The 23,551-nt window shown below is 36.0% G+C and overlaps 1 protein-coding gene across 1 annotated transcript in view; it reads left to right on the plus strand.

The window, feature by feature from the left end:
* Positions 1-23,551, plus strand: part of LOC127692782 (solute carrier organic anion transporter family member 6C1-like) — a 60,648-nt gene that overhangs the window by 13,272 nt on the left and 23,825 nt on the right. Inside the window, exons 7-8 of the mRNA XM_052193380.1 lie at positions 8,146-8,290; positions 14,556-14,751. Coding sequence (XP_052049340.1) covers positions 8,146-8,290; positions 14,556-14,751 — 341 coding nt within the window. The remainder of the gene's footprint in view (positions 1-8,145; positions 8,291-14,555; positions 14,752-23,551) is intronic.

The raw sequence follows: 23,551 nt of genomic DNA on the forward strand, positions 1-23,551 counted from the left end.
ATTTAAGTTGACCCATGTAATTTTTAATAGAGTTTAAAAATGACAAAAGCGTTTGATTTAAATTTGGGTAAAAGTTTTGGGGTCTCTTAGTTAAATTAGACATTTTCCTTATAATGGAAAAAATATATCTGTTATTTGATATTGCTAAAGATGCATCTAGTACTAGAGACTGATGATGCAGAGCTATAATTTTTATTACATTTTAATTGGTTTTATACAATTTCATGTTTATTCTCTTAAGAAATAAATATGACATTTAAAGTACATGAATTGAAAAGACTCTGTCTCAATACATATTCCTCCCATGCACACACACAAATAAAATCACAATATATGAAAGAAAATCCTTTTTTCTGCATATGATAAACAGAACTACCTATGTAACAGATATCAGGATGCATAGAGAGCCCCTTAACAATACTCTAGTTCTACACTGAAATGTTTTCTTCTCCTTATAGCATTCTTTTTGGCATGTAAATTGCATGGTTGTAATTTTCATATGCACATTTCATTCATTTTTAGAGAATGAACACTGTGAATAAAACTTCCAAAAAGTCTTCAAAATAACATTAACTGAACTTTCCTAACTCACATTAGAACTGTATCTCTAGCTTTTCAAAATCCAACTATTTTTTCTATCTTGAAGATATTTGTTGTTTATTAGAGCTCATTGCTCTACTCGAAGCACTCCATTCCGTTAAAAAATATTTTTATTTTCAGTTTAAAATACAATGTGGCTTTTTCCTCTTTATCATACTTTACTTTGTCCCTTTCCATGTAACCTAACCCCTTCTTCTCAACTATAGAAAGGGCTAGAAGCCATTATGGAGCACTAAAGCAAGAGGAATAACCTCCACTAAAGACGAGGTCTCTATTGCCTTTAAAGAATTTATTAGCTATTTCTATCACCCATAGTCACTTCCCTTATGCATACCATCTCTGGACATAAGGACTGTAGTTTGTTTGCCATTTACTTAACAATTAATCTCTGAACATAAGCAATACATAACCATATTCTGAGTCTGAGTCTTGGTTACCTCACTCAGAATGGTATTTTTCTACTTCTATCCATTAGCTTGCTAACTTCATGATGTTGTTTTTTTAACAGCTGAGTAATAGTACATCCTTTATGCATATTTCTGTTGAGGGACATCTATGTTTTCAGGTACACAGTAAGGAAAGGTCACTATAGTGCTGGAGATGAGGCTGGGTTAGATCTTTCTTTTTAGACAATTATCAGTACTGTTCCCTAGACCATTTGTTAATTGGGTTAATGCCTTTTTTAGGTTTAATTTGTGGATTTTTTGTATATTCTTTTTTGTTTTGTTTTGTTTTGTTTTTTTAATTCTTTTTTTTTAAAAGATTTATTTATTATGTCTTCAGACACACTAGAAGAGGGCATCAGATCTCATTTGGGTGGTTGTGAGCCACCATGTGGTTGCTGGGATTTGAACTCATGACCTTCAGAAGAACAATGAGTGCTCTTAACCTCTGAGCCATCTCACCAGCCCTTTTTTTGTATATTCTGACCAGATGTTACATATGTAGTAGAGAAGATTTTTTCCATTTAGCAGGCTATCAATTTTAATTATAGTATCTTTTGCATAAAAGAAGCATGTTTGATCTCATGGGAATCCACATCACCACTGTTTATATTATTTCTCAAGTCTCTGAAATTGTATTTTAAAATCCCTTTATCTTTAAATGAACTCCTTATGTTTATTCTCTAGTAGTTTCAGAGATTCAGGTACAGTACTGGGGTAGGTCTTTGATCCATTTGTAACTGATGTTTTGTGCAGGGTGAGAGACAAGGTTCAAACTTGATTCTTACCTTGTAGATATCCAGTTTTTCCAGCAACATTTGTTGAAGATACAACTTTCTCCAATCTGTGTTTTACATAAACATGTTCTTTTAAGTCATTTAATTGTGATATTTTGGTTATCAGAGTGAAGTACATATTTAGGAGAGTAAATTATTCATATATTCTTTCATCCTATTCCAGGAACTGGGGGCGGGGGTGTTGAATTCATTTCATTGTGTTGAGTTTGCAAATAAAAAACATTGAAAAAGGAAGCAAAAAATAAAGTAAAGTAGCTATCATTTCATACACCATCCCGCAGGACCTAGTTATTCGGGGAGTCGAGGAGGACCAAGCCTGAAAGAGAAACGGGTGGGAAAAGAGAGCGAGACCAAGCAAAAAGGGGTGTCTTGTCAAGGCCTGTTTAATGAAAGGCTGAACTCCTGGTTATGAACACAAGCTCACCTTGTATTCATACAAGTAGGGAGGGGCTGAAGAGGAATGCTAAAGGCACAGAAAGAGGGAAGGTCATCTGGGACGGATGCTGACTGCAGCTAGAAACATCTAGCAGTTTTTCTGGAATGCTGGTTCCGCCTAGACAACCCCAGGTGTTCAGCCAGGATAAGGATCAGTCGATTCTCATGATTAGTCTTGTGTGAAGGAGAGGGTGGTTCAGCTGTAAACCGAAAGGTCAATGGATTCTCAAGGTGAGAGCTGTTGAAAGTCTGGTTTCCCACAGTTTGGTCTCCCACAATTTCATTGAGTTACTTTTGGATCTTCTATTACATTGATTAACAGGTTTTTAGCTGGCATACTATATTTGTGCCTGTGCCATCCATTTTTTTATATTATGGTTCTGTAGTGTAACTTAACATCGTCTACAGTGATACCTTTAACAATGTTCTACATGCTCGTTTGGGCTATCCTTGATCTTTCTTACTTCCATATGAATTTTAAGATTTTTTTTTGTTGTTTGCTTAACAGTCTTTGTATGTGAATTAGATTGAGTTTGTCAGAGTAGATGTGAACATTAGCTAGGTTCAGAGTTTGGACTATCATTCATGATGTGGTTTCTGCTAAGTGGATATTCTACATAAGCTCGTAGAGCTTATATAGTTCTTTTAGAGCTAAGTATATATATCCTATATTCTCTCTCTCCATATATATATATGTGTGTTTGTGTGTGTAGAATATATATGCTTAAATACATATTTCTCTATATACCTCTTTTAGAGCCAAGTGGATATTTTATATAAGATTTTTTCATCTGTTCTTATTTCTACCACATCTAACTCCAAAGTGCTTCTCCTTATGAAACCATGAATCCATTATAATAATTGATTACATTTCATCAAGAATTCAATTCCTTTTTGCAAAAGTTACATTATATTGCTGAGGTTACATTTGAACATTTAAACCTTCTTCCGTGTCTGGATTTCTAGAGTTTCAGGTATGCAGCACCATGGCTAGCCTATTTAATATTGATTCTAGACACATATTATATGCACTTACTATTTAAAAATGCAGAATCTGAACTAGTTTACATTATAAAATATGAAGCTGAAGCTTTTACCAATATTTTGTAAAGTTTATGAATAAGAGTTTTAAAGTTTGCATTTAACTTTTTGGATAAAATGAAATAACTGTATATATAATAGGGTTTATTATGAGACACTGACACTGACTGAATCTTGGTAATTAGAGTCTCTTTATCCTACCCTTAGAGCCTTTATTTATTTGTAGTCCTTAAGATATTCCCTACAAATTACAAGAAAGATGATTGGGGCCCATGGGACTTGCACTATTCAAATCACAAAAGCTTATTCCTTGCATGATTTTCTGCAACCTTATAACCTTCTCCAACTTTACTTATCCAACATTATAAAGCCACTGTTCTATATGCATATAAACTATTTTCTTAGACCTAGGATACTGCAGAGAGAAGTTTTGTATTTGTCTTTCTCTTTAACTTATCACAATTAATGCATTTCTCTTCACTTAAATATAATATTATCACCTAAAATGATGAGATTTAATTCTTCTTCATAGCTAATAATTCTTTGTACATGTACATGTTTGTGCACATATGCCATACTTATTTTTATGTTTATTGATTAATAGGTTCCTAGGTTAATTATGTATCATAGCATTTGTGATATTATGGAAATAACTTGGGGCATGAGTATTTTTTGCTATGTGTATTATATTTCTGTGATGTTACCGTAATTTGAACAGTTCTTTAGTGTACCCTAAAGATCAGTATGGAGGAAATGGTTTATTTTCCAGAGAAACATTAGGATACTTTGGCAACTCTAAAAGGTGGATCCAATTAGAAATCCATTAAACATGTATCCTAAGTGGGACTATGGAAGTCTGATACATTACTTTCTTTCTGTCCTGGTCATTGAGGGAAAGGTTATATGAGGGTATGATGTCCTAGGCAAAGTGCTTTCCTTATGTCATAGTCTAAGTCCTTAAATCTATAAGAAATATAAATGCTTATTGTATATGAAGTAGCTGGATTATATGGTAGATTTGCTCCTGATTTTTGAGTAACATAATTTTTTTCTTTTCTTTTTCTTTTCTTTTTCTTTTTTTCATAATAGCTGGATTGGTCTAATCCACTCCCCCACCAACAATGTATAGCAGGTTTTTTTTTTTTCCTTACTAACACAATTTTTAATTTTTGATGTTTTAGAATCTTTGGTAACAGCTATGTGTTGACCCTGTAGCAGAATGCCTGCAAATTAAGAGAAGAAGAGTTGAATTTGGCTTAGCATTTTGGACAGTGAATTCTGTATCTGAAATTTTGACTTCTTTGTGTATTTTTTTCCTCTACCCTTCTTCATTCCTTTCTTTCCACCCTTTCAACAACCACCTAGCACTAGATAAGAGGGGGTGAAAGGACAGAGGTGAAAGGGGACTACATTATTTTTGTACGACTTCCTGCTGATTAGGGTGTCAAGTTCTTTAGGACAAGTTTGATCTTCACAGTCTAATTTTTCCTCCTCCTTCCCCTTCCCCCTCCTCCTCCCATACACCCCTCCCCTCTCCTTTCCCCCTTCCTCCTTTCCTCTCCCTTCCCCTTCCCCCTCCTCCTCCTTATTGTTCTCCTCCTCCTCCTACTCCTCCTTCTCCTCCTCCTCCTCCTCATTGCTTCTTTGTACATGACTACTGTCAAACAACAACCAACCAGAAAACAACAACCTAACAACAGCTATCCAACTCTTAGGGCCCTAGCATTTACATCTCATCTGATGAGACCCCAGAATTCCAAATGTCACACACTTGCAGAAAATATCTACAGCTAACACAAATCATAGCCCTCAGAGCATGAGGCAATCTGTAGTCAGCTGTTGTGTATGTTTTGAAGCATCCCTATACCCAATATCTGGGATCAAAACAAAAACATATTCTGATAATATTTTAGTTTTTCTTTTCTTAAAATCAAAAATCTGACTACATTTCCCCTTTCTGTTTTAAGCTTTTAATTTTGCCATGTGTGTTTGGAAATCAGAAACAGGGATACCATCAATAAAATGTGTTTCTTTGGATCAGTGGCCAAGGTTTTCAGGAGACCTCTTATGTTGAAGTCTACCCTGTATCAGTTTTGATGGTGTCCACAGCTCTTCCTTTTCTGTGGTAATATGAACATACCTCATGCCAAATGCAAAACTTTTACAGACTTCCTTTTTGATGTTAACACATCCTTATAGTATATAAACTGGTTTAATTCCACAGTTTTTTTCCTATAACCTAGTGAATGCCAGCTGCTTTTGTCTGAAACAGCTGCTAATTTTTGCTATGGGCGCCCTGAGCCAGGCCATCAAAGCCATTTCCTTGTAGTAAGAAATTGCCCTGGATATCTCTCTTGGATTTACACTCATTGGTCCAATGGCAACCTTTGTTGCATCATCTTCACTTCACTTCTTTCTGATTTATATTTTGAAAACCCATTGCTGGTAGAAACAGCTTGTTCATTTTTCCAGTACAAAGTGCCATGTTTCTGGTATTAAATCACCTGGCATTTTGAGATCTGAGAGTTTTAGTGCCTTAGCCACAGTCTCTGAGAATGGCCAGATTTACTGTAGTTGACGCATCAGACTTGTGAAATCTTTCCAGTAATATCACCAACTCTATAATACTCTGGGAAGAGAGAGCAGAGGGAACCCCTTTGTATTTCCATTTCAGTCATTTTTTTTTTCTTTCTCAGGTTTCTACATTTCCACACACATTTTTTTCCAACTGCTCGGGAGGCCTCCCAACCATTTTTGAAAAAGTTTAGGAAGATAGGGGAAAAATTAAAACAAAACAAAACAGCAACAAAGGCAGAGAGAGCAAAGCATTGGATAACCCAGTGGTAGCAGCACAATCCTTTTTTTTCCCTGACATCTCTAAAGACAATATCCATCTTTTAATTCCCTGCCATTTCCTCTACAGCTTGAAAGCAAGTTTCCCACTTGTAGGTGGGTTTTGGGCTACTTTTGGTTTTATGTATCATTTCTCAGCAATTCATATTTTTTGATGTACATTCAGAACATCTGTCAACTTCTAAATTGTGTTACCTTTTTCTATTTCATTTTCTTCAGAACCTGTCCTGTTTTGTCTATTCATCTTTGCAACAAAGATATGTGGCAAGCATTCTATCCCAGCCAGAGTTTGTCTCTTCATTCCAGAGGTTGTTTTCTTTCCTACACAGAAGCCTCTTGTTTTTTTTTTTTTTATTGTTTTGTTTTTTTTAATGATCTCATTTGTCTACATTACTTCTGTTTTCTGTACCTTTGGAGTCATAGACACAAATATTACCATTGCTAATACTGATACAGTGTAGCCTCTGTGTTCCATCTTAGTAGACAGAGTTCATGGTCTTATGTTTACATTTTAATCACCTGTGAGCTGACATTTTCTACAGAATGAAAGACAAGGGTGAATTTACAGTTTTCTGCCAGTGGTCATTCATTCATTGAAGAACCTGTCTCTTCTTCAGTGTATACTTGTTGATCATTTATCAAAAATCAGCAGGCTATCAGTTCCATCTTTGGCTCTCTGTACTCTGTGAGTTTTGTTTGGGTCATGGGTCTTAATATCAGGTATACTGACTCTTCTTGTTCTGTTGTGTCACAGATTCGTTCAACTTATTGGCATCTTTTTTTCTATCTTCTGAATTTCAATAAGTTTTAAATAGTTGTAAAATAATATCACTAGTGTTTCAGTTAAGCTTCCATTGAATACAAAGATCAGGGTTTTTTGTTGTTGTTGTTGTTGTTTCCTAGTGTTAATTCTATTGTTATTGTGTGTGAGATTTGCTTTTGTGTGTGTGTCCACTTAAAATGATTTTTATTAGTGTTTCACAGTTTTTACCATAGAGATGCATTATTTGCAAGGTTAAACTTATTTTGCAGCATTTTCACCGTAACTGTTTTGATTGTGAGTGATTTCATGATTTCCTTCTCAGCAAGTATTCCAATGCAAGGAAAGGCTGTCAGTTATTTCTCATCATATGGTCTAAGCCAGTCTACGGCATAGTCTATGCTGCTGCATGATGAAACTTAGTAGCCAAACCTAGACTTGTTTTAGTTATCAGTGAAAACTTTAGATTAGGCTTATCCTCCTGAGTGACTAAGGTACTCACAGTCTGAGGGATGGAATTACCTAGCAGCTTTTTTGCTTTCGTATTGGTTGTGTTAATGTCTAGGTTTGAAAATATTCAGATGCTGCTGATTGTAAAGCCTTGCCATGCTCAGTGTCTTAATGATAGGATTTTCTCCTCTGCAAGGGCCTGACAAACCTTAAATGTTGTGCTGTTGAATCTTAGAGTTTGCAATTCTTAATTAGGAAACTGGATTTGCTGATAGAAAGGTATTATTATATAAAGATACAAACTAAAGAAAATCAGAAACAAAATGTAAAATAAATTATTTATACACTCCATACCTAAAACCCCTTCCAAGGATACACAATTCTAAAATTACTATACCACAGGAAATCAAACATATTGGTTCTTATTGTGACTATTTTTGTGATGTTGTAGATGTGAAAATGACATAAATATTTAATCCTATAGGTACCAATGAATACAGTAAAATCACATGATGTAAAACTAGATAGTACTCAATAGCTGAGACAGATAAATCTAAAGCATGAGAGTATCTGAAAAGGCACTGAGACCAGATTCATATATAAAAGCTATACTTGATATATAGAGAAACCAAACTACAAGTCTCTTATAGAATGTACCTGTTAAAAATTATATACTTCCATTTTCATATTTCCATTTCTTAGGTTTAATTTATTGTAAGACAGCTCTGCATGTAAAATCATTGTGCTACAATCTGTTCCCTTTCAGTGTCTGTTGAAGAACCCACTGGTGCTGACACAGGCAATCTGCAAAGTCACAGAGTCCATGACACTTAAGTCAACTTCATACTTTTTGCCCAAATATTTACAAAGTCAATTTTTAATAACACCCAAACTTGCCACTAAGCTCACAGGTAGGTGGTTCTTTTCCTTTGCTGATTTTAAAATTTTCTAAATGTGTATAGTTAAGTTTTATATATGCAGTGTACATGAGTGCCATTTTGCTAAACATATAAAACCAGGAACAATCCAACACCACATACATATTTTTAACACATAAAATTTCTCAGTGCTCTCTATCTTCCTGCCTCCCCATCTACATGCCCATTTTTCCTTTCTCCTCCCCTTTAAGAAACAACTTTTCTCAAGCCACAATGTATTCTTCATTTAAGTTTTATACCTTTCTTCTTGTGTGTCTGTACTCAATGTTTTTCTACAATAGCCACATTTCCCAGTTCTTTTTTTTTTTTTTTAATTTATTTCACCGGAAACTGTATGTTTCAGAATCGCATTGATTTAAACTTAGTGCATTGTAATTAAGTGGTGGTATTAGTTTTTCTTAACTTCCAGAGAGATGTCACTGTCTATGTACATGCAGTTTTAATTCATTATTTACAGAGAGATATAAAATTAGATTTAATCTTAGTACTTCTAAATATCATACTGTATAAATCCACTAATATCCCTTCCTGCATATTTGTTAAAGTTGTTTTATGTCTTGACACTAAACAACAGTTGATATTGTATACACTTTCAATCTTAAAAGTACCAGGCGTTAGTGGTGCACGCCTTTAATCCCAGCACTTGGGAGGCAGAGGCAGGCGGATCTCTGAGTTCAAGGCCAGCCTGGTCTACAGCATTAGTTCCAGGACAGCCAGCACTACACAGAGAAACTCTGTCTCGAAAAACAAACAAACAAACAAAAAAAGGTGTATTGAGCCAGCAACCACATGATGCCTCACCACCATCTGTAAATAGGATCTGATGTCCTCTTCTGGTGTGTTTAAAGACAGTGAAAGTATGTATAGTCATAAATAAAAACAAATAAATCTTTTTTAAAAAAGAAAAAAGTGTATTAAGAATGTGGCTCTCTAAAAGACATTATAAATGGAAGTATTAAAAGCTTGTAGAATTAATTGAAAATGTCTATTATTATAGTTTATTTCTGCTTACAAAACATCAAGCAGGCATATTATAGCATGTAGTTGTTGCTGCCTGCAGCAACAGGTGAACCGGAGAATCCTGGGGATTTATGGGCGGGCTATGAAAGAGAACTGAGTCAGGACGACTTTTGCTGATCAAGACTGAGACTTTAATAAATGTTAGTAAATATATAGCATGCAAGGACCCCCCCCCCTGCCCCCAGGCTTGGAGGTGAAGTCTGAGAACTGACTGGCTTTGATCTCAGCAGGTCACCTGCTGAGATCAGCATACTTCAAGTCTGGAGGGCTTCCAGGAGAGAGTACTATATTGTTCTCTAAAGAACAAAGGTCAGGGATTTCATAGGCTGATAACTGATGATCAGCTGGAGGCTGGAAAACCCAGCTCAATGCTGGAGGGGGGGGGGGACATTTAGTGTCCAGTGAAAGAATAAAAGAGTATTTACATTAATCTTAAAATACCACAAGGACAGAAAGATAAGATAGAGTGAATATAAGGTATGTCTGAAAAACAAAACAAAACAAAGCAAAACAAAAACCAAATGTTAACAAGTGCAAAAGCTTTTATCATAAGCAGATTATTGAGTAGGTTTTCTTTTCCCCATCCAGTTTCCCCATAGGTCTTTGCATGTCCTCTGATTCATCAGCCACCAAATAAAAGATGTATTAACCATTACATGTTCTACCTTGGTTTATCAGGATGGGCTGTAAGCCAATTTTGATATCAACAGCAGTGACTTAGACTCTTTCAATCATGCCCAAATGAGATTATCAGTGTGCAGAGTTTTCAGGCTTCCATGCCAAAGCTTTGGTTTTGTCAAGTATCCAATAGAAAGTTAGTATCACATTTTGTCATTGGGCTGTTGGTTTCTGAGAAAATCTTCTAGAAGAAACTTTTTTGATTATTCTGAGGATTGGTGGCTTATAAAGCCACCATTTACAAAGGTCTGTGGTACAAGGACCACCCGACTGGTGGTACCTCAAGGTAGACTCTGAAAAGACAACTGGTAATACTTTAAGGCAGACTTTTAAGAGAAAAAGCCCTTTTTTACTCCAGAGTTAAAATTTGCCAATAGCTCTATGGCTATGGCATGAATTTGTTGTCCAGCTCTCCTACATTCATGCTGCAATTTCTCTTATTTGGGCTTGCACAGGTTTTGTGCATTCTCTGCAACTACTGTCCATTCATATGTGCCTGAGCCTTAGAATATTCAGAAGACACTGTGTCTCTGTGGTTACCCACTATTTCTGGCTTCTTATATTCCTTCTACTTCCTCTTCAATAATGATCACTGAGCCTAGAGAAGAGAGGCTGCTGTATATATTTTCCATTCAGAATTTGATTGAGTTGTTTTCCCTCATTTTTAATCATCTTCCATCCAGTCTGTAGTGGATTTCGTAGGAATGTCTCCCACAGGCCCCATGTGTTTAAATTCTTGGCCCATGGGAAGTGGCACTATTAGGAGGTGTGGCCTTGTGGGAGGGAGTGTGTCATTGGCATAGGCTTTGAAGTCTCAGAACCTCAAGCTACGCTAATAGTCACTTTTATTTCTGCGCTTGCTGACCCAGATGTACAATGCCTTCTGCAGTAACTTGTCTGTTTTCATGCCCTCTTGTTCCTTCCATGATGTTAATGGTCTAAACTTTTAGGGCTTTTGTTTATGATCACAGTTTTTCAACGGAGATTACCATGTCAAGATCAGAATATTTCAGCATTTCTGCAAATATTGAAAGAATGAACAAACTCTGGCATTTCAAGCAGATGGGTAGGCACCTTAAGTTGTGGTATGCATGCTCAATGGTGACTCCTACTGGAATGACCATTGAACACTATTATAGCCATTAGGGAAATGCAAATCAAAACAACCCTGAGATTTCACCTTATACCAGTCAGAATGGCTAAGATTAAAAATTCAGGAGACAGCAGGTGTTGGCAAGGATGTGGAGAAAGAGGAACACTCCTCCAGTGCTGGTGGGGTTGCAAATTGGTACAACCACTCTGAAAATCAGTCTGGCGGTTCCTCAGAAAACTGGGCACCTCACTTCCAGAAGATCCTGTGATACCACTCCTGAGCATATACCCAGAAGATTTCCCAGCATGTAATAAGGATACATGTTCCACTATGTTCATAGTAGCCCTATTTATAATTGCCAGAAGCTGGAAACAACCCAGGTATCCCTCAACAGAAGAGTGGATGCAAAAAATGTGGTATATATACACAATGGAGTACTATTCAGCCATTAGAAACAATGAATTCATGAAATTCTTAGGCAAATGTTTGGAGCTAGAGAACATCATACTAAGTGAGGTAACCCAGACTCAAAAGATGAATCATGGTATGCACTCACTAATAAGTGGATATTAACCTAGAAAACTGGAATACCAAAAACATCATCCATACATCAAATGAGGTACAAGAAGAATGGAGGAGTGGCCCCTTGTTCTTCAAAGACTCAGTAAAGCAGTATAGGGCAAAACCAGAACAGGGAAGTGGGAAGGGTTGGGTGGGAAAACAGGGGGAGGGAAGGGGACTGATGGGACTTTCGGGGAGTGGGGGTCCAGAAAAGGGGAAATCATTTGAAATGTAAATAAATATATCAATTAAAAAAAAGTAATTGCAGACCTCTAAAGATACTGTGGTGGTTGCTGCATTTGTTCTAAAAGGTCTATGGAATGACTGAAGGTATATTATCGTGAAGATTAACAACTAGAATTATAAGTTTTTCTGTGTGACACTGACCCTTCATCACCAGGCTTACAGTTACATGCAGTCTGCCCTGCTGCAACCTTGAATACAGTAGAACATAGTTGTAGATGTGGTCTCCCCTATGCTATGTTCTCCTCTTTATTGCTACTGTGTTAATATTTCCCCTGGAAATAGAACTTCAGTGACACCCCACCATTTATACTGGTGAATAGGTGGGATTATATGCCTCCCCTGTTTCACTAAATAAAAGTCCCACTAGATTCAAGCAGGACTGTGTTGTGATTTACACTAAATTAATTCTTCAGTAAATAATAGCTCAGGTACATAACAGTTCATTATAGACTGGGCCCTGGGGTTAGTCCTCAGTTCTTATGCATGTAATGGAAAAGAAAGAAAGGTAGAAATGATTTTTAAAATAATGAAAATAGATAAACAGAAAAAGTAATTGAAACGCTGGATGTCACAGTGAAGAAACCATTTGACTAGGACACATGAACATTCCCAGCATTTGAAAAAGAGAAAAAGAAACATTAAAGAGATAAAAATAGATACAAAAGAATATAAAGGAGAAACATGAAAAGAAAAAGAGAAGAGAGAACACTCAATTAAATGAAGATAAATGTGAGAAAAATAAAAAGAAATGAAAATGCAGCCTTAAAATGTAAACAGAGGAAAAGGTAAATGAAAGTATCTTCCTTGCTAAGATCTCTCTGGATCTAGAGAGATAAAATTTACAATGAGTAAGGTAAAGATAGTAGAATACATTTTCAGATTATTCTAATTCTTGTCAGCTGTCAAAAAAACCCAATGGGAACAGAACCAGGCTGTGCCTACCATCTGATGAACACATTGACTGTATTAGGGGTGTATGCTTTCCAGATTTGTTAAGTACACAAGGCCCTGCATATGCATATTGATGGTAGAGCACTGGGCTTGTCTAGTCACATGGGCATAGGAGGAACATATGCTACTTTAGGTGTATCTTTATGTAGGAAGTTTTATTCTGTACAATGGATGTGTAGACAATGTTGGTGCTGCTGTAAACTCTTCTTACTAAACTTGGGCAGTCTGTGGACCATGCTGAACTGCTATACGTTGTCTCTAAAGGGTTTTAGTTTTTTGCGTCCTGACGCACAGGAAACACCCAAGACAGGCAGCATGTGTAGAACATCTCCCACAGTGTGTGTGAGGCACACCTGTCATTATGTTGAGCCAGAGACACTTGCCTCAGGTATAATCGTCTTATAGCCTGGGATGTCTGCTTACCTCGCTATGCACTGAGGTGTTCATGAGAAGTCTGAGGTTCTTCTGAGAGGTCTCAGGGCATGCCTGGTTTTCCAGTCTGGGAATGGCTGGGTCCCTAACAACAGAACCTCCCTCCAGGCAGCTCTGTAACTGAGTTTTCACTGAGCTTCCTGGTAATTTCTGTCCTGAAGCTAACTTGCTTTCATCCTCCACACCTGGTGTGTATCTAAGCTTTTTGTCTGCAGGGTGCAGCTTTCAGTGCCATGTCTTCACCTCCACTGACACTGTCCTGCCCAGGAACATGAAGTCTACCTCCCTTTTAAACTTTTGTATTTGAGGAGCAAGGGTATTTGCTCACCTTGCTTTGCCATTCTCCACAGTGTGTGGAATGTGCTAGGGTTTATTTCTGTGCAGACAACTTCCAGTTCTCACCCACTCTTCCTTCCATGACAAGTTCCAAGTTCCAAGTTCTTCTCTTTTTATTTTGTTTCCAGTTCATGAAAGAGAAAGCTATTCCTGAGTGTCCCTATTCACATTTCAGTTGTTGGTTTTGCTCAAACATCATCTTTATGTCTTCCTTTGCTTTGACTTTTTCCATTATTATAAAACATTTCATTTGTATGTATTTATTATGGCATGATTTAATCTTGTGTCTCTGTAGTTACTGGTATTTTGTTCTCCATCTTACATTTATACACAGTGACCTTACATTTGGAGCTGATTGGATTGTATTAGTGTGTAAGTTTACTATGTTATACTAATTTTCTATTTCTCTTCTTTTGCTTTCTTTCCAGTTCATGTTCTTCTTGTAGTCTCCTCTTTCTGAACACTTGTACTTTGTAAACATTTGCATAGTGACTATCTATGAGAGATATCAGTGAGTTAGTTCATCTAATTCTTGTTTTTGGGGTTTTTGAGAAAACTTATTTCAATTAAATATCTTGAAGTCACCCATACATTGAAATGGCTCAGTAATATCTCTCAGTAAATCAGTTCCTAACTTTTATGTGGAATGGTCTATGTCTCTGGCTTGTATTAGCTACTCAATGTGTAGGAATTAAACATCACTATCACTATCAGAATTCAGTGGAACTATAATGATGCTGTCCTTGTGCATAAGGTTATATATATTATACAGTTCAGATGTATTTGAAAATCACATCTTCTATGTGATTTTGTTTGTTGGTTTTGTTGAAATCTGTAATTGAATAGAAGGAATGATATTTGCGTGTAAGTTTTATGTACTCTCAACAGATTACATTTAACATTATTTTATTTTTTTCTCAGGATTTATTGTAATTCCAGGAAGTTTAATTGGCCATTTTCTTGGAGGTATAATTGCTGACAGATTGGAAATGTCTTGTAAGAACAAATTGAAATTCACACTGGTGACATCTGTTGTAGCAATTGTACTTTTCCTATTAATCTTTTTTGTAGAGTGTGAAACAACAAAATTTGCTGGAATCAATGAAGATTATGATGGGTAAATATAATTTTCATACTATATTTTAAGTCATAAGTGGAGAGATATTTTTAGACTAATAATTCACTAACTGTATAAAGTTATATAGTTTTTGGTATTATTAATCATGCAAATGAAGTATAAAACATGTTTTTACTTTTCAGATTAAAGGTACATATCTCATAGAGATATATTTATCATGAATTCATATGATATCATGCATTCATATGATTATCATTTATGATCAAATTAGAACAGTGTGTTAGGGTTGTAACAAGTACAGAATATTACTAGAATATGTGTAATGTAATTTGACCTTGTGTTCTTGATCTGTCTACATCTTATAAACATCAAAAAACAGATTCAAAGGATACTTGAGCATGCACGAGGACATTTTAGATTAAGTACCAAATATTTAAAGAGTTAATGAGTTAATATTGAATTAATTATTATGAATTAATATTAATGAGTTAATATTAAATATTGTACAGCATAAATGTAACTAAAAACTAAAGGACTGAGCAAGTGAAATGTTAAAAGTGAAAAATAGCACTTTCAATCTCAAAGATACAGCATATGACAAACCATTATCCAATAAATGCTCCTGGAGCTGGTCAGAGGGCTACAAAACATGACTACAACTTCAGTTCTTTTACAAATTCATCCATGGGAAGTAGGGGAATGTGACAACTTTGTAGATACTAAAACAAAAACATATATCTTTAACTGAAAATTATAATTTAATAAAAGCATAAAAATTGAAAACTTTTGCTGTGCAAAAGCTTTTGTTAATCTGGTGGGATGAGTATAGTCGGCAATAGAAAAATATTTGAAAAGTAAAGATTCAGAAAGCCTGTAGCTGGTTAATTATTGTCATGTCAGCTGAAAAATCCCTGAAGAGAAAAATACTAAGACTTAACTGCTTCTTCACTACAGCAGTAAATAAATGGAAAAGCATTCCATTTCTATCATTTTCTTTGCAAATTAGAAATAAGATACCCAAATAACTTGCCCAAGTATGCAGTGAGCAAAAACATTTATGATTAAATAAATTCTTACTCATTTAAATAAATACCTAAGGAAAAGTATTTTATTTTATTTCTTTATTTCTTTTTTTTATTCGATGTATTCTTTATTTACATATCAAATGATTTCCCCTTTTCTGGGTCCCCACTCCTCACAAGTCCCATAAGCCTTCTTCCTTCCCCCTGTTGCTCCATCAACTCCTTCCCACTTCCCTGTTCTGGTATTCCCCTATACTGTTGCATTGAGTCATTCCAGAACCAGGGGCCACTCCTCCGTTCTTTTTGGACATCATTTAATATGTGGATTATTTCTTGGGTATTCCAAGTTTCTAGGTTAATATCCACTTATCAGTGAGTGCATACCATGATTGATCTTTTGAGACTGGGTTAGCTCACTTAGTATGATGTTCTCCAGCTCCATCCATTTGTCTACGAATTTCATGAATTCATTGTTTCTAATGGCTGAATAGTACTCCATTGTGTAAATATACCACATTTTTTTTATCCATTCCTCCGTTGAGGGACACCTGGGTTGTTTCCAGCTTCTGGCTACTGCAAATAGGGCTGCTATGAACATAGTGGAGCATGTATCCTTATTGCATGTTGAAGAATCCTCTGGATATATGCCCAGGAGTGGTATAGCAGGGTCCTCCGGAAGTGCCATGCCCAGTATTCTGAGGAACCTCCAGACTAATTTCCAAAGTGGTTGCACCATCTTACAATCCCACCAGCAGTGGAGGAGTGTTCCTCTTTCTCCACATCCTTGCCAGCACCTGCTATCTCCTAAGTTTTTGATCTTAGCCATTCTGACTGGTGTGAGGTGAAATCTCAGGGTTGTTTTGATTTGCATTTCCCTAATGATTAATGATGTTGAACATTTCCTAAGGTGTTTCTCAGCCCTCTGAAGTTCTTCATGTGAAAAATCTGTGTTTAGCTCAGTACCCTACTTTTTAATGGGCTTATTTGGTTCTCTAGGTTCTACGTTCTTGAGTTCTCTGTATATATTAGATATTAGCCCTCTGTCAGATTTAGGGTTGGTGAAGATCTTTTCCCAATCTGTTGGTTGACATTTTGTCCTTTTGACAGTGTCCTTTGCCTTACAGAAACTTTGTAGTTTCATGAGGTCCCATTTGTCAATTCTTGATCTTAGAGCATAAGCTATTTGTGTTCTATTCAGGAACTTTTCCCCTGTGCCCATGTCCTCAAGGGTCTTCCCCAGTTTCTTTTCTATTAGTTTCAGTGTGTCAGGTTTTATGTGGAGGTCCCTGATCTTTGGAGTTGACCTTAGTGCAAGGAGATAAGAATGGATCGATTCGCATTCTTCTGCATGCTGACCTCCAATTGAACCAGCACCATTTGTTGAAAAGGCTATCTTTTTTTCCACTGGATGCTTTCAGGTCCTTTGTCGAGGATCAAGTGATCATAGGTGTGTGGGTCCATTTCTGGGTCTTCAATCCTATTCCATTGATTCGCTTGCCTGACATTGTACCAATACCATGCAGTTTTTATCACTATTGCTCTGTAGTAACGTTTGAGGTCTGGGATACTAAATCCCCTTGAAGTTCTTTTACTGTTGAGAATAGTTTTACCTATCCTGGGGTTTTTGTTATTCCAGATGAATTTGAGCATTGCTCTTTCCAGCTCTATGAAGAACTGGGTTGGGATTTTGATGGGGATTCCATTGAATCTGTAGATTGCCTTTGGCAAGATGGCCATTTTAACTATATTAATCCTGCCAATCCACGAGCATGGAAGATTTTTCCATTTTCTGAGATCTTCAATTTCCTTCTTCAGAGATCTGAAGTTCTTGTCATATAGGTCTTTCACTTGTTTGGTTAGAGTCACCCCAAGATACTTTATGCTATTTGTGGCTATTGTGAAGGGTGTCATTTTCCTAATTTATTCATCAGTCTGCTTATCCTTTGAGTATATAAAGGCTACTGATTTGCTTGAGTTGATTTTGTAGCCAGCCACTTTGCTGAAGTTATCAGCTGTAGGAGTTCTCTAGTAGAGTTTTTTGGGTCACTTAAGTATACTATCATATCATCTGCAAATAGTGATAGTTTGACTTCTTCCTTTCCAATTTGTATCCCTTTGACCTCCTTATGTTGTCTAATTGCTCTAGCTAGGACTTCAAGAACTATATTGAAAAGATATGGAGAGAGAGGGCAGACTTCTCTAGTCCCTGATTTTAGTGGGATGGCTTCAAGTTTCTCTCCATTTAGTTTGATGTTGGCTACCGGTTTGCTCTATATTGCTTTTACTATGTTTAGATATGGGCATTGAATTCCTGTACTTTCCAAGACTTTAAGCATGAAAGGATGCTGAATTTTGTCAAATGCTTTTTCAGCATCTAATGAAATGATCATGTGTTTTTTTTTCTTTGAGTTTGTTTATGTAATGGATTGCATTGATGGATTTCCTTATATTGAACCATCCCTGCATCCCTGGGATGAAGCCTACTGATCCTGGTGGATGATCGTTTTGATGTGTTCTTGGATGTGGTAGGCAAGAATTTTATTGAGTATTTTTGCATCGATATTCATAAGGGAAATTGGCCTGAAATTCTCTTTCTTAGTTGGATCTTTGTGTGGTTTTGGTATCAGCGTAATTGTGGTATCGTAGAAGGAGTTGGGTAGTGTTCCTTCTGTTTCTATTTGGTGGAATAGTTTGAAGAGTATTGGTGCTAAGTCTTCTTTGAAGGTTTGATAGAATTCTGTACTGAAACCATCTGGTCCTGTGCTTTTTTTGGTCGGAAGCTATTTCTTTGGGGGTTATGGGTCTGTTTAGATGATCTATTTGATCCTGGTTTAATTTTGGTATTTGGTATCTGTCTAAGAAATTGTCCATTTCCTCCAGATTCTCCAGTTGTGTTGAGTACAGACTTTTGTAGTAGGATCTGATGATTTTTTGAATTTCCTCAGTTTCTGTTGTAATATCTCCCTTTTCATTTCTAATTTTGTTAATTTGGATACTTTCTCTGTGCCCCTTGGTTAGTCTGGCTAAGGGTTTATCTATCTTGTTGATTTTTTCAAAGAACCAGCTCCTGGTTTTGTTGCTTCTTTGTATGGTTCTCTTAGTTTCTACTTAATTGATTTCAGCTCTGAGTTTGATGATTTCCTGTCTTCTTCTCCTAGGTGAATTAGCTTCTTTTTGTTCCAGGGCTTTCAGTTGTTCCATTAATCTTCTAGTGTATGCTCTCCTGAGTTTCTTTTTGGAGGCACTCAAAGCTATGAATTTTCCTCTTAGCACTGCTTTTATTGTGTCCCAAAGATTTGTGTATGTTGTGCCTTCAATTTCATTAAATTCTAAAAAAATCTTTGATTTCTTTCTTTATTTCTTCCTTTACCAAGGTATCATTAGGTAGAGTATTGTTCAGTTTCCATGCATATGTGGGCTTTCTGTTGTTTTATTGTTATTAAATACCAGTTTTACTCAATAGTGATCTTATAGGAGGCATGGGATCATTTCAATCTTCTTATATTTGTTGAGGTCTGTCTTGTGACCAACTATATGATTGATTTTGGAGAGGGTACCATGAGGTGCTGAGAAAAAAGGTATATTCTTTTGCTTTGGCATGAAAAGTTCTATATATATCTGTTAAATCCAATTGGTCCAAAGCTTTAATTAGTTTCACTGTCTCCATGTTTAGTTTCTGTTTTCCTGATCAGTCCATTGATGAGAGTGGAGGGTTGAAGTCACCCACAATTATTGTGTTAGGTGCAATGTATGCTTTGAGCTTTAGTAAAGTTTCTTTTATGAATGAGGGCGCCCTTGTATTTGGAGCATAGATGTTCAGAATTGAGAGCTCTTCTTGTTGGATTTTTCCTTTGATGAGCAAGAAGTGACCTTCCATGTCCCTTTTGATGACATTAGGTTGAAAGTCAATTTTTTCTGATATTAGAGTGGCAACTCCAGGTTGTTTCCTGAGACCATTTGCTTGTAGAATTGTCTTCCAGCCTTTTACTCTAAGGTAGTTTTTGTCTTTGACACTGAGGTGTGTTTCCTGTATGCAGCAAAATGTAGGATCCTGTTTATGTAACCCGTCTGTTAGTCTATGTCTTTTTATTGGGGAATTGAGTCCATTGATGTTAAGAGATATTAAGGAGTAGTGGTTATTGCTTCCCATCATTTTTTATGTTAATTTTATACGTGTGTTGTTATCTTCTTTTGGGTTTGATGAAAGAAGCTTAATATCCTGCTTTTTCCAGGGTATAGTTTTTCTCATTGTAATGGTGTTTTCCCCCTATTATCCTTTGTAGGGCTGGGTTTGTGGAAAGAGATTGTGTAAATTTGGTTTTGTCATGGAATATCTTGGTTTCTCCGTCTGTAGCGATTGAGTTTCACTGGGTATAGTAGTCTTGGCTGGCATTTTTGTTCTCTTCGAGTCTGCATGAGCTCTGCCCAGGATCTTCTAGCTTTCTTGGTCTCTGGTGAGAAGTCTGGTGTAATTCTGATAGGTCTTCCTTTATATGTTACTTGCCCTTTTTCTCTTACTGCCCTAAGTATTCTTTCTTTTTTTAGTACATTTAGGTTTTTGATTATTATGTGACAGGAGGTAGTTCTGTTCTGTTCCAGTCTGTTTGGAGTTCTGTAGGCTTCTTGTATATTCATGGGCATCTCTCTCTTTAGGTTAGGGAAGTTTTCTTCCATAATTTTGTTGAAGATATTTGCTGGCCCTTTAAGTTGTAAATCTTCACTCTCATCAATGCCTATAATCCTTAGATTTGGCTTTCTCATTGTGTCCTGGATTTCCTGGACAAGCTTTTTGTATTTTGCATTTTCTTTGACTGTTGAGTCCATGGTTTCTATGGTATCTTTGGCATCTGAGATTCTTTCTTCTGTCTCTTGTATTCTGTTGTTGCTATTTGCATCTATGGTCCCTGATTTCTTCCCAAGGTTTTCTATCTCCAAAGTTGTCTCCCTTTGTGCTTTCTTAGTTGTTTCTTCTTCTGTTTTCAGATTCTGGAAGTTTTTGCTCAGTTCCATCATTTGCTTGTTTGTGTTTTCCTCTAATTCTTTGAGAGATTTTTGTTTCCTCTGTCATGACTTCTGCCTGTTGATCAAAGTTCTCCTGTATTTTTTTAAAGTGATTTTTGCATTTCCTCCTTATTGGCTACAAACTTCTGACCCATATTGTCCTGAATTTCTTTAAGTGATTTTTGTGTTTCCCTTGTAACAGCTTCTAGCTTTTGATCATTTTTTCTCCTCAATTTCTTTAAGAGATTTATTTATGTCCTTCATGTGTTCCTCTAACAGCATCCTTACCAGTGCTCTTAAGTCCAACTCTTGTTTTTCTGGTGTGTTGGGGTATCCGGACTTGCTATTGTTGGAGAATTGGGTTCAGATGCTGCCATAATGCCTTGGTTTCTGTTAGTAATGTCCCTAGGCTTGCCTTTAGCCATCTAGTTCTCACTGGTGTTAGATGGTCTTATTGTCACTGGCTGGTGCTACAACCTATTGTGGACGTGTAGGGCTATTTCTGCGACGCTGGATGACTGGGTTTCCTCTGGCACAGATTAGTGACATGCTACCTTCCTCTTTTGTGCCTTTGGAGCCCTGTTCAGTCTTGCCTCAAGAAATGTTATACTTGGGTTGTCAAGGTGAACCAGGTGTTCTCAGACTGCTCTGTTATGGAGCAAAGATGGTGAGTGGGGGGGTCACCCCCTCAGAAAAGTATTTTAAACACATATACTTGAATGTTAAATGGCATAAACATTGCACTTGTTTTCAAATTCCTTTCAAAACTATTTACAATTCATAGACTATCTTGTAAAAAACATTTAATTATAGTAGAATTATGATTTTTTTCTAATAAAGTTTTCCACATACCGCAAAGTATTTATATGTATAAGTAGATAAAACCCAAAATTTTATGTGTTGCAATACTGCCTTCAAAAACAAAAAAATGAAACAAAACTGGAGAATTCAACTGAAATAGATAAAAACTGATTGTGAAGCCAAAAGACATACTATGGTATAGTGTTAACTACAAATCTTTAGAAGGTTCAGAATAGTCAACTCAGGGATGCATTATGAGTACTTAGAAACTTAATGTATGTAACCTGAGAAGGGAATTACATTTTTTAGAAAGATACTCTAGGGAAATTTACATATCTAACTAAAAATTGAATTTAAGAACTATGTCTAGTTTTACCTAGTTCTCCAGTTATGTAAGAGACCTATGGATGTACTACAAATTGTGTAGTGCAAGGAGAAATATTAATTATATTTCTGCCTTAAAGTAAGTTAAAATTTACATCAGAAGATGAAATTCTTTAAATTTATTATTGAATATATGTTGATTTTTATAAATAATATATTGCAAACATGAAAGACATCATCAATTGATTTTGATGCAAAAATTTATGAAAATATTTTCTTCTAGCTGAAAGAGTACAGAGAAATGAGAAGTATCAAAGATTTCTTGTACACAATATAAGAAACTGGACTGCAGGATTATAAACATTGTGTATATTCTCTCTTTTGAATGAGCACAATATTGCACAATGTATTAGAATATGAGTAAAATCGTTTTAATCTTGAATTGGGCAAGGATTTCTTTTACATGACATAACACTGATAATCCAGGAAGAAAGTTGTAAATTAGACTTAAAAAATTTCAATCTGCTTTTTTAATAATGTCATTTTCTGTTCCGGATTTTTGGAGAGGGCCTCACTATGTATACCTGGTTGTCCTTGAACTCGCCATGTATACCAGACTGATTTTGAACTTAGAGAGACTCATCTGCCTCTTCCTCTAAAATCCTGGGATTAAAGTTGTGTACCACCCTACCTGGCTTTCAAGGACCCTTTTTATAAATCAGCCACAAATTGTAAAAAGACATTGGAAAACAATATATACAAGAGACTTGTTTCTGGTTATATAAAACTTGATATAAATATAAAACTTTTAATAACTGTTTTGATTTATAATAAAAGATAAATGACATAACAAAACTGGACAAAAATTAGAAACAGAATTTTGCACACTTGCATACACACACACACACACACACAAATACACACAATACACGCACAAGGCATAATTATACACACAAGAAAAATAAGCAGATAGCAATGCATCCACTGTCATTATTCACTAGTAAACTGTTTCATATCAAAATGCATAAATCAATGAAATCACACCATCACAATGAAATATGAGTAACATCTGAATCTCCTACACACTGCTAGCAGAATTTTAATGAGGAACTGAGAGCATCCCTGCAGGTGTCATGGAATTAGAGAAATGAACCACAAAGAGGTGAAAATAAAATTGCAGTTCAGGTTGACCTTGTCAACTTGGATTAAACTTTCAGGAATCTGATGCCATTTTGTCTGTTTTCAATTTTTGCATCCAAACTACTCATGTGCCATCTTGTGCAACTTCTGTTTACTGAACTCCAACCTTGAGAACACAACGCCGAGTGTTACCATTCACTATACCCTTTCTACATTCACAATCCTTCTTCAATATTCTCTTTTTCTCAAGGTAGGTCAGTTTCTGTTCTCAGTGCAACTCTGTACTTCCTGTGTAAATATATACATGAAGTCAATTAATGTGAGCGTCAATCTTGCTGCTGTGTTTACATTTCTTTCAAAATTTAACTGTCTCCAGAAAGCAACTTAAAGAGTAGGTTCAAATCCTTAAGATAATATTCATTTGATTTAATCCACAATTTTTAAACACTGTTCTTTTAGTTGATCTACCACAAAAGCTAAGAACTCATTTAAGCAGTGATTTGATGAGCAGGAGAGGAAAATATCCTCCATATAATGAATGCCCACTACCC

Source organism: Apodemus sylvaticus, chromosome 9 (assembly GCF_947179515.1).
Source record: "Apodemus sylvaticus chromosome 9, mApoSyl1.1, whole genome shotgun sequence".
Lineage (NCBI taxonomy): Eukaryota > Metazoa > Chordata > Mammalia > Rodentia > Muridae > Apodemus > Apodemus sylvaticus.